General features: G+C 36.5%; 1 protein-coding gene across 3 annotated transcripts in view; it reads left to right on the plus strand.

Annotated features, from left to right (window-relative positions):
* Positions 1-12,669, plus strand: part of Nox4 (NADPH oxidase 4) — a 161,257-nt gene that overhangs the window by 89,984 nt on the left and 58,604 nt on the right. For 2 of the 3 annotated variants that reach the window (XM_029556407.1, XM_008853620.2), the window contains 2 exons: positions 1,958-2,122; positions 2,260-2,322. In XM_029556407.1, coding sequence (XP_029412267.1) covers positions 1,958-2,122; positions 2,260-2,322 — 228 coding nt within the window. The remainder of the gene's footprint in view (positions 1-1,957; positions 2,123-2,259; positions 2,323-12,669) is intronic. The other variant, XM_029556406.1, reaches the window with a different exon arrangement.

A 12,669-nucleotide genomic window follows, 5' to 3' on the forward strand; every position in this document is an offset into this window, starting at 1 on the left:
TGTAGCCCCAGCTGTCCTGGAACTCACTATATAGACCAGGCTGGCCTTGAACTCACAGAGATCCGCCTGCCTCTGTTTCCTGAGTGGTGGGATTAAAGGCGTGTGACACCACGCCTGGCCTTTCTCTTTTATGGGGCTTTTTGCTGCTCTAATATTCTCCCCTCTGAAGAGGTAACCCTAAAATCTTTTAAGGATTAAATAAAAGTTCCCAAATATTTTTGACAGTTTTGGCCTTTGGAAGAGAGTATGTGCTAAGAGGCCCAAGGACACTTTGAGTTTTATCCAAGAAACCGGCTACCTTTCTTTAGGGTCTTTTTGCCCTAACTGCCTAGCCAATTCCTACTTATTCTTATCACACCATCTTCTGAAGAGGTTACCTAAATTGCCAATAGGGAATCGAGATGTGACCGCTCTGCCTTCCTCGTGCTGAACAAGGACACAGGGTAAGGCAATTGGAATACCCCTTCAGTGGGTCTATCTAAAAGACTCCCAAATTGCATAACTCTTATCTCAAGGAGGAAAAGAAAGTCTTTGAATCATGAATAGGAGATGTGAAGGAGAAGTAAAGGCAAGAGTAATTAGCATTACAAGTTCTAGACCGGGAACTAGAAAAAGTCAGAACAGGACAATTTTCAAATGTTCATATGAGAATTCATTGGCATTTCTTGACAAGGAAAAAATCATCCATCTATTGAGTTCTTCCTCATTTTTCTTTTGTCTTCCAAGGCTGGACTCTAGAGTGATGGATACAGGATTTGCTTTCAGGTATTTTGATAGCTGTCGGAGTGGTTAAGTTTTGTGTTTTTTAATATTCGCTCTTTAGTTATCTGCTAGATTTTACTACTTTAAAAACTTATCTAAGTCGCATATAATGGTGACTATTAGATAAGGCAAAAATGAAAAGTCCCATTTTGCTTACGTGGGACTTGATCCTGTAGGAGTGACTGTCCACAAATTGCAAGGCCACTGCATTGCAGGAGTTGTCTTGCTCTGTTTGCTCTTCACTGCTCTGTGTCAGCTGTCCTGGTTTAGAGAGGAGATGTGATCTGTCTTCATGGAATGAGAGATTATGAAACAACTGTGCAAATAAAATACTATCAAAGAAGACTGAAGATCAAGGGCATTGGCACATGCAGTCTAGACACATGCAAAGAAACTCTGTCTCAGAAAAAACAGAAACAAAACAAAAATAAGTAAAATGAAGTTTAATTGAAAGCCTCAAATTGATGGGGAGGATACAATATGCAATTGTAGGAAATAGGTTGTTCCCATGGGATTCTCTACCTCCCATTTCAAACTGTTTTTTTATGTTATTTTCTCTGCACATTATGTAAATGTTGTAAAAGAAACGTGCTTAGCATATCCTATTTTCAATCCATATGCCCACATTTAACAATGTATATATAAATTGTATGTAGATCCATCATACACCTATATTAAATGCATTTAATATCTAGGGAATTATGTTCTTACTAAACATTGGGCTGGTATTATTTTTCTAACATAATCTTCAGAAAAATATGATGGCTTAACTTGCCTTTGCTTTAGAGAAATATATTGTGTGATAAATTTGTGTGTACAAAAGGAGGTGTGAAAGAATGCTTACATACTTATGATAAATACAACTAGGTCAGGCCTCAACATTACTTTCTCTTTTATACTTTAACTTTGTTTCAACAATTTTCTGTGAGTACCAAATTTCTGTTTTACTCATTTTTAACTTATATCTTATTGCCTAAAATATAAATTAAACTAGTCACAATGGTACATGCTTTTAATCCCAGCATTTAAGACACAGAAACAGCCTGATCTCTGAGTTCGAGGCAAGCCTGGTCTACATAGAATCCCAGGTTAGCTGGGGCTACAAGGAGACTGTCTGAAAAAAAAAAATACTATTGCTGCATTGTGTAAACAGCCATGTATTTCTTGGAGCGTACTTTTGATATTTCTCCTTTAGACATGGCTTTGGATTTCTGGACCTTTGTGCCTGTACTGTGCCGAGAGACTTTATCGATGTATCCGGAGCAACAAGCCTGTCACCATCATCTCAGTCATCAGTCATCCTTCAGACGTCATGGAAATTCGAATGGTCAAAGAAAATTTTAAAGCTAGACCTGGTCAGGTGAGTCTGTGGTTTCCCCTTTTTAAAAACCCTTTATCTTTAGGTAATTTTTGAGTATTAATAGACATAGCATTATTGGAGTAGTTTTATTTCTTTTTTGATCATTTAAAAATATTGTCTGTTTGTTGCTTTTTTAGTATGTTATTCTACATTGTCCCAGTGTATCAGCATTAGAAAACCACCCATTTACTCTCACAATGGTAAGACACATATTTCTTGAATTTAAAAAAGTTTAGAGCACAGAACATCTGTGTGTGTGTGTGTGTGTGTGTGTGTGTGTGTATATACATACATGTTCTTCATTCTAAAAATTATTCAAAGCTCAAACAGTTTCCTTAACATTTGAGTAAGCCTTTTTTTTTAAAACAAAGAAACATAGTTATCTGTTTATAATATTTGTGACTAATTTATTCTTTCTGGTATTTACAATTCAGTAAGAAAAATATTTATTTATTTATTTATTTAAAATTTATTAAATATTTTTAATTTAGACCTCAAAAATACTTTACCATGTATGAATTGTGGAGTTAGGCACACAGTTGATAGAATGCTTGCCTGGCCTGCAGGTATAGGAAGAACAGGGTTCCCTCTCCAGCACCACATAAGCAGGTGTGGTGGTAACTTCTGTAACTCCTGCAGTTTGGAGGTGGTGGCAGGATGATCAGAAGGCCAAGGTCATCCTTAACTATACCATGAGTTCCAGAACAATCTGATCTACTTGAAATTGTCTCAGACAAACAAAAAGATTTTAAGGTATTCCACATAAGAATTATGTATAAAAATGGAATAAGTGTACAGTTTTCCTTAGAATGATAGAAGTAAAGGAAAAATAGATACTGGATACTGCGGAATGATATGGAAGCATTAAAAAAGGAATCCCGGCCGTGGTTAGAACAAGAGAAGCATATCATAACTGGAACCTGAGTGTATTAAGGAAAGTGAAACTGAAAAACTAAAATGAAATGAATACCACAGATGGCTAGTTAAGTAATGATATCATCCAACATGTTTAATTCATCAGCATGGTCAGCATTTTTATATCATAAAATATTGCCAACCTGATATGTATTTTAAAAAGTTACTGCCATATGCTTATTGAGCATAGTGTTTGGTTTCATAAGGATATTTTTGTTCTGGTCTATGAGGAACTTTGATCGTGAGCACCACTGATGCCCTACCCCTTCTACATCCTCTTCCCTCCTTCTAGTGTCCTTCCTTCCCCAGCTTCTATCACTGCTATTCAACTTTCCTGACTTACTGATGTGGCTCTAGGCTGTGTAAAATCTCAGACCCGTGAATGAGAGAGAAGCATGCAATTTTCATTTTCTGAGTTAATTTGCTTTGTCTAATGCACTTCAGTTCCTCTCACTGTGTAGTGCAGGTTGGCCTCAAACTTGTCATCTTATCCTGGTTCCACAGTGCTGGGGTTTAGGCTTGTTTCAGCTCAGCCAGCTTAAATTTCAAATAATTCACAAATAGATAAGATGAAATGGAAAAACTTCTATTTTTTCCACTCAATGCTTTCTCCATAATTTGACAAATATCATTTCGTATATTTCCCTATATGCTTTAGCATAAGTAGGTGCCTGGGATTTGTTTCTTGCATGGAATGGTTCTGTCCCTGTCTCACTGCACTCAATAATATATCATGGACAATTTCTTACTCTACTATATTTAAATATGTGTCATTTTTTAACACCTACAAAATATTCAATCACTAGAAAATGCTGCTTGTTTAATATTCCCATTAATGACTGACATGTAGGCTGTATTTTCTTATAAAAATAAGAATAAAGACTACATAGTAAATGTATATACACAAAAAAGTGGACAAATTAAAGAGGTAGGCCAAAAAACCCAGCTAGTACCAAATGTTAAGATTTTGGTTTGTGGTTTTGGAAGTCAATTTCAGATTGGATATTAATTATATTCAAATCCTCAAACCCTAAGTATGTTACTTTACGTTCTTGTACTTTGGTTCTGAATGCCATATTGGGATTAAAAGCCGTTCCTAATCATAGATTTGTGTGGGCTTAAGAGAGCATTTGGAAGTGCAGTTACAGTATAAAGAACTGCTGCGATCACAAGAAATAGCAGGGCTATGTGAGTACATTCTAGCAATTATCACATCTTTTTAATTTTTCATATTAGTTTATGCCTTGAAAACACCTGCTTATTGACAACTAGGCCAAGGAATTCTACATTTAAGGGAAAAAAGAAATACAAGACAGGTGTCAAATTCTTAGAATAAAACAAGAAGTCATGTATTCAAAAGGATTTCTTAAAAGGAAAAATAAATGTTGGTTTTTACTTCATTAATTTCAAGTGTTGTATTCTGTCTGTATGTGTCCAGCTTGTTTCTTAATGATCAAAGAACAGTAGTTGGTCATCTAGTGAGATAATGAGCAACATTCAGTCTGTTAGGAAAGGTGGCAGGTAGCCCAGCACAGAGATGGGATGAATTATGATTGCTTTCTCTGGAGTGATGGTAAGTGATCTGGGTACCCTTTCATCTGATGGACAGGTATGCACTAGTCTGAAAGGGGAACAAACACTGAAGACAGCAGTGAAAACTCAGCTGCCTGCCTGGAGTAAGCAGCTGGAACCTCAGAGCCCCAAGGACACACTTGTATCAGAAACCAGTCCTCAGACCTCTGTTTCACCAGGTCATAAGAATATATCTGATTAACAAATATTTGGCTATGAGATTTCATCTAAATCATGTTTGCTTCTGAAAGCTTTAAGAAATACTTTTTTTCATTTCTCAGCATTCAGACCTCCCAAAACATGAAATTGCTATCAGAAAAAAAGAAGGTTGAAACTGAAAAGGAAGAAAATACACAAGTACTTTAAAGGTTTACGGGACTTGGCTTGATGTTACAGTCATAATAACTTCAAGAATTATTTCTTTGTTTATTTTAAAATTATTTCTTCAATATCATAAAATAGAGGTCATGGGATATGAGAAACAAAGGCATCTCTGGAATGCCCAGTATAGAAATAGGGTTCCCTTTTTATGAAATTATTTTCCAACATGCTCAGAATGGAGAAAATGGTATGACAAGTCGCTATGTACCCATCAGACAGCATCAACAGAACACAGAAGGGACCTGTGCCACTGAAAATGGTTATAACTTCTCAAAACTACTAAAGTAAGAATTTTCACCTACTGTACAGAGTAGGAGTTTCTAGATCAAATGTCTCCATTTTCTAAGCTCCTGCCCAAGGTCACAGTGGAAATGCAAAAGAAGCAAAGAGCGCAAACATAAGGGCTTTTAGCATATGCCACTCCTTGGATGACCTGCATCTAAATATAGTTTATATCAGGCACAATCACCTTTTAGACATCTGTGAGATATCCCAGTATAATTTATGTGGTGTTCTTGTATACAAATCTTTGTTTTATTTAATCAAAACTTATTTTCTGAAGCTTTCATTTTTAAACCAATTAGTTGTTATTTCTATATCTTGGGATTTTAGGGTGGAGGGCAGAATCCCCATCTACATAGCAAATATTCAAATTCCTGACAGACTGTTATGTTCCCAAACTTCTCATTTTACTATACCTGATTCTCAAAAAAAAAAAAAAAACCCAAAAGTATTAAAACAAACAAAACAAAAACAACAAAACAAAAAACAAACCTTTAGAAGTGAAGAATGAAGAAAATCCAATTTAAAAACATATTTTGATTGTTTCAGTATTATCAAAGTAACAATGCAATTACAAAGTACTGACTTCACCATTATGGATCTTGTTGAATTGTCTTAAAGAATAAGAAATCTAAGGGCATCTTTAGCCTTTACTCATCAATGGTTAAAAGCACTGACTGCTCTTAGGGGACCTAAGTTTGAATCCCAGTACCCACAAAGTAGGGGATCCAATCCCTCTTCTGACCTCTGTGGGCATTGCATGACACAGACGCACTTACACACATGTAGGCAACACGTAAAATAAAAATAGTAAATAAAATGTTTTTTAAAAAAGAAATAGGCAAAGTCAAAGTTTTACTATCAGTATAATTAAAGAAAGTGTAAACACAAGTGGCAAAAAAGTAAAACAAGCAAAGAAGAAAATGTTGTCCAAATTGGAGACTAACATCTCCCCAGTTTGTATAACCTGTGATCTAAGGTCTCATTAACCGCCCCCCCCCCCGCCCCCTCCACTGGGTTGTAAGTGATGGAAGCAAGCACAGGGCTGAGGTCTCTACAGGCAGTATTTTCAAAAACCATTAAGCATTACTCAACCTTCAGGAGGGGAGGAATGTGGCTGCGGATGTCCCCTGAGGCTTTAGATTATATTCAGTCTCTATGGTAGTGAACTTCACGGCAGATAAGTGGCTCCAGAGACTGATCAACTTCTGACCTCAGGCTCAGGGCTATCAATCCTAAAGTTATTCTTAGCTGATGAGGTCTGCCCTGGCCTCCAAGGACAATGTCACCCCTCTCTGTGCACTTCACTGCTTGAGCCCAGTCTACTGATGTTTCTTCTTGTTTCTTCTTGTGTATCTCCAGCTCACCCACTCTCCATGACTGCCTCCACCTGACATTTCTCACCCAGACTCTCTTAGATCCTCAGAGCAGCACAGTTTTAAACAATAAGTTTCCTCTTAAGACAGTGTCCAGCCACAGCTCTCCAGGTCACAGGGAGTGACAGAATGGAATTCCTCGCAAAGGCTACCCATCTCCCTGGAAAAGTCTCAGTCTTATGAAGACCCATAACTGGATTTGAAGCTTGTAAGAGCTGTGGGATTTGTCCTCTAGATAGGCCTGCTACCCTCTTTGTCCCAGTAATGACTGGCTTACATTTGGGTGAGGCTTTTACTTCTCCCTGCACTGGAGGATGGCAGGACTGGGGTTGTGTTGGGCTTAGCTTACTTATATTCGCATCACCCATTTTTCAGCTTTTGTATCATTCCCCTTGTGAATCTATGATGTTCTTCCCTTTCTTTGGTCTACAGTCTATTCTTTCCTGTCCTGAATCTTCTCTTTTACTGCATATGGAGGCAGCTTCTAATCTGTCAGCTTAACCTGAAGCCCTGGAAATTGCTTCTTCAGTCCTGCACTTATCACCCATGTGTTCTCAGTGTTTCTTAATTTGCCCAATATGTAGGTTGGAATAAATCTGTTATTTCTTTTTTTCTTTTTGAGGTGTGTGTGTGTATGTACACATGTGTGTTCATATGTGTATGAGCTCACACATGTGTGCAGGTAGACATATATGTGTTTGTACATACATGTAGAAGTCAGAAATTGACGGTGAGTCTATTCTTTTTTGTTTCTTCACCTTCTATAATGAGTCAGATATCCCATTTGAACCCAGATTTTACCTACTGGGTTGGCTAGCTATAGGGGATACCCTGTCTCTGCCACCCACATGCTATCATTATAGGCAGGCTATCACACCAACCTTGCTTTTACATGTATATCTGGAATCCAAACTCTAGCCCTTATGTTTGGATGTTAAGCCCTTTACCTAAGAGCCATCTCTGCAGTCCCTAGAATAGATCCTGACTCTACAACTTTTATATATAGTTTTTTAAATCTTTTTTTTTAATTTTTATTTTATGTGTATGCGTGCATTGCCTGCATGTAGGTAAGTGCGCCTGTGTCATGCAATGCCCGCTGAGGACAGAAGAGGCTGTCGGATTCCCTGGAACTGGAGTTAAGGACAGTTGTTAGCTGCCATGTGGGTGCTGGGATTCAAACCCAGGTCTTATGCAAGAACAGCCAGTGTTCTTAATTGCTGAGCCATCTCTCCAGCCCCTTATATATATAATTTTATGTAGTTTTGTTTGGTTGTAGTTTAGTTTCTGTTGCTGTCATAGAGTGCTCGCCAAAAGCAAATTGGGGAGGCAAGGGTTTACTTGGCTTACACTTTGACACCACAGTTGATCTGAAGGAAGTCAATGCAAGAACTCCAGCAGAAATCTGGAGGCCGGAAGTGAAGCAGAAACCACAGAGGCACTCTATATATAATTTTATGTAGTTTTGTTTGGTTGTAGTTTAGTTTCTGTTGCTGTCATAGAGTGCTCGCCAAAAGCAAATTGGGGAGGCAAGGGTTTACTTGGCTTACACTTTGACACCACAGTTGATCTGAAGGAAGTCAATGCAAGAACTCCAGCAGAAATCTGGAGGCCGGAAGTGAAGCAGAAACCACAGAGGCACTCTGCTTACTGGACTGCTGTCCCTGGCTTGCTCTGCTTCCTTTTTCTTACAGCCCAGGCCAACCTATTCCAGGATGGCACCTACCACAGTGGCCTGGGCTCTCCTACATCTAGCAGCAATTAAATAGTCTCACAAAAGCAGACATTGTCGTGCACACCCTTAATTCCTGTATTTGGGAGGCAGAGGCAGGCAGAGGCAGGCAGATATCTGTGAAATAGAAGTCATCCTGATCTACATAGCTAGTTCCAGGCCAGCTGGGCTATAGGGGAACCATGTCTAAACCAAACCAAACAAAAACAACAAAGGCCTCATAAACATAGCCACAGGCCATTCTATTAGAGGAAATTCCACCCTGAGGCCCCACTTCCCCAGTGTCTTTAGTTTGTGTCTACAAAAACCAACCAAGGCAAACACTTAAATTATAAAATTAATTAAATTTGAATTCTTAAAAATTAATATTAGGCTATCTGTTTCTCACACTCAATTTCAAGGAACTTCTGTTTTCATAAGTTAGAAATCAAACACATCTTTCTGTTACTTAGACATAAATTTAAATAGGAAAACTATTTCTATGTAAAATCTTACATCATAAAATTGTTTATATTATAATGTGTTCTTTCCATTCCTACAATTTCCTTCTTTTTGTTCTTTGCCCTTCATCTCTACATTCCTCTTATATGTAAAATACATGCTTTTGAACATTTTCATTGTACAGTTTCACAAGCAGTTCTGTGAAGTGAATAGACTACTCCCTATATTGGTGATTACATGCAATTAAAATGTGGTATGAATCCAGTTTTTGTCAAGGATACTAATTCCCACTAATTACATAACTAAGAAGTTTTTTCATAGCTTTTACAAATATCATCTTAGTTCTTACAATATTAGTTTTAGCTAAGTACTTTTAGCTATATATGATAGAAAATAATGTTTAGCGAGATTAATGTGTGCAAAGTCATAGTTGCTGAAATGAGGAACACAGGCCTGCTTGTTACTACTAGTGCTGTATTGGCTCTCCTGTATCCCACCTTTCATGTCCTCTGCATTTCTTTTACTGCTATTGCTTTGGACATATATGTTCTTGAAATAAAATATTTAAATATGAGAATGATTTCTTTAACATACAAATGTAATTTCAGGAGAAATATTTAATCATTTTTGAGTTTCCCACCCTACTAAGTTTTTCCAGTGTTATAATGAGGTGAAATTCACATTAACACTCTTGCCTGAAAAGAGTCTAATAATTATTTTCTTGTACTTTATCATTGACAGGAAGAATCAGATCTGTAAAATATAGAGCTATGATAAATTCAGTGATTTGAATTTCATTTCTTTTAAAAAAAATTTAGTTTATTTATTTTTTGTATAAGTGTTATGCCTGCATGCATGTAAGTGCACTCATGTTGTGTAGTGCCCACTGAGGCCAGAAGAGTTCGTTGGATTCCCTGGAACTAGATAGCTGTTAGCTGCCATGTGGGTGCTAGAATTTGAACCCAGGTCTTTTGCAAGAGCAGCTAGTGCTCTTAGCCACTGAGCAATCTCTCTAGTCCCTCATTTCATTTTTTTAAGTAGAGACTTAGTCTTGAAAAGTGAAAAACTACAGTTTCAAAGTACAAAATATAAGACATAGAAATACTGTTTTAGTCAAGGTAGGCCTTGAGCACTATATGAATTCAAAGATTGAAATTCTAGTAACTTAATGTGTTTTAGGATTGTATATATGATATCGATTTTCTACACAAGGAAGCCATGCTATTAGTTTGCAGATTTCCCAGGAAGTTGTGCCTCTTTTCTTCTGATATTCAGAATTCAGTCTCAGGACTGAATCACAAGTACATGTTGACAGCAAGGTTGATGGAAAGAAGTCAGAGGGTTATGTGTCATATTCAACCATGGATTTTGTAATCGTCTATCACTTGGGACTTAGATCCCTTATTCATTAACATTATGACCTTGAACACAAGAATGAGAATATTAAACTTGGGTCTAGGTTTTCGTAAAATATAATTATAGCCTTGTCAGTATAAAGCTAACTTAACTATTAGTATAAAGCTATAATCAAGAGTTAAAATAATGCTTGGTATATAGTGAGATGTTGTTACTAATGTAGACTCAAAGGGTGATGAAGAAGTCAGTATATGAATTCAATGGATTTTTTTTTCTCTTAAATTAGAGAGCAGTGTTATTTTCCACTATATAGTCATTGGTTATTTTGGTGACAGAATGTTTTGAAAATAGTGATGTGGGAACAAATGATTTATCTCTTGAGGTTTTCCAGCCTTCATGATAAATTATGTCATAGTTGGATTTCCTGAGAGACAAACCAACTGTATGTTGGAGGTTTTGGGAGATTGTGCTCAGGTCAGCATCCAATAAGTCTTGAAAGACTAGGAAGGAGGGAGAATTTGAACATTGTGATAGAGTAGCAGAAGAGGTCTTAAAACAGCTGACAGGAGCACTTCAGATGGAGTTCTATTGCACAGAACTCCAATTCGTGATTGTTGACCAATCCGTGAATGTGGGATGCCTCCAGGACAACGAACTTAGATTTGGACTAAGAAGATGTGCAGTGAACAGCACTTTCTGGAAGAGTCTTAGGAGAAAACCCACAATGGACAGCACTTTCCACAGCTGGAGAATGATGAAGGAGGGTTTTAATGGGAGAAGTTTAGAGACAGTTGAAAAAAAGGAAACGCTAATAGAGTTCTGTTTGCAAACAGTATTCCTTTTACAAAATAATTTTTAGAACATGAAATTAAATATATAAATACCATTTACTAAATTTATTTACTCTTAAAACATTGTAGTCCAACTTACATTGGAGAGGTCTAAATTATAAATTCTTGAAGTGACCAAAGTAATCAAATAATAAATAATCTAACTGATTAGATTAGAGCCATAGAGTTAGAGCCATATTCCAAATTTCTTTCCCTTTCTTTTTCCCTCTCTTTATGCCTTTAGTGACTTAAAACCTAGGTAGAATTTTACACTGTGTTCCTTGCCTATTTTGTGGATCTCCATACACGTTTTTGAGCTGTGTTCTGTAATTAGCATTTTAAAAATTTTTCTACAAAAAACATCTTTTATTATGGGATGTTTTTATCTAATTAAAAAAATAAAATCAGAGATGATGTTTTAGAAAGCTGAAACTTACGAAAGCATGGGGCACAGTACTTGTTATAAAATGAAGCATCTCTTTAAGCAACGTTGATATTATGTCCCTTAGTACTTTTCACTGATTTTCAATTATGGAAATAATGTACAATCTTCCTTTTCAGTATTAATCTATTAAAGCATATGTGAATACCTGAATATCCTTTTATTACTATTTTCATACAGAAATAAACACATTTTTCTGACATCTGTAATCTGAGCGTTTTGATTCATCATTTTTAAACTTAAATAATCTGATTTCACATTTTTTCCATGACTCAGAAGCCAGTCTAGTTACTCTCTTGTTTTTGTCTGTGCTTTTGCATAGCGTGCCTTCTCTTACCATTATTTTTATGTTTCATATTTTTAATCTCTCAACCAGTTATTTCTGGAAGTTTTTTTTTCTGGTTTTCAATTAAAACCAGACAAAATTTTATGATTGCTATTTAATTTTATGGGATTAAATTTAACCAGGATGTCTGCATAAACTGCCTTGATCCGGTCTGCCTTTCATCTGCCCCACTCTTAAAAATGGTTGTACTTGTTTTCAGAGACCTTTTACTTGAGAAGCTCAGCTGGAATAGATGATAAATTGGCATGTAACAATGTCTCATACCAGTATTCTAGGCACAGTGGTGGAAACTGCTCAGACGGTGATCAGTATTCACGGAACATTAACAGAACATGTGGGTTCTTTGAGATTAAATAAATTTCACTAGCTCCTCTAATTTGGCTGTAGTACAGAAGAAAAGAAAACATTTCCTCAGAGGATGATATGATAGCCTGCTTGATAAATATGAGCTAACGAGGTCAGTTGATGCTGAGATCTACTGGATAATATTAACTTGATTTATTCAATCAATAGCTTTGGATGTTCCTTTTCCCTCCTGGTACCAAAAAGAAAGGATCGAGACAAATTCCTTTCTTCCATCCAAACGTCTGGCTCCTGTCCCTTTAATTCATTTTCCTCTCCTCTCTCATTCATCCCAGATGTGCTCATAACAGCACTCCATTAAGAAATTTCCCAGGTGCATAATGACTACTTATGACTAAATGCAACAATCATTTCCCAATGATCGGTGGTCTTAATAGATCAACAGCTTTACATTTTGTTCCCAGGACATCCATTTATCTGACTTTATTCCTAATTTTTTGAGTACAGTGATCATTAATTCAGCCTTTCTTTCTTCTTAATTTTATTATTTTTATTGGTTTTATTTTATGTGTAT

This window comes from Nannospalax galili, unplaced genomic scaffold (assembly GCF_000622305.1).
Source record: "Nannospalax galili isolate Female #2095 unplaced genomic scaffold, S.galili_v1.0 scaffold347, whole genome shotgun sequence".
Lineage (NCBI taxonomy): Eukaryota > Metazoa > Chordata > Mammalia > Rodentia > Spalacidae > Nannospalax > Nannospalax galili.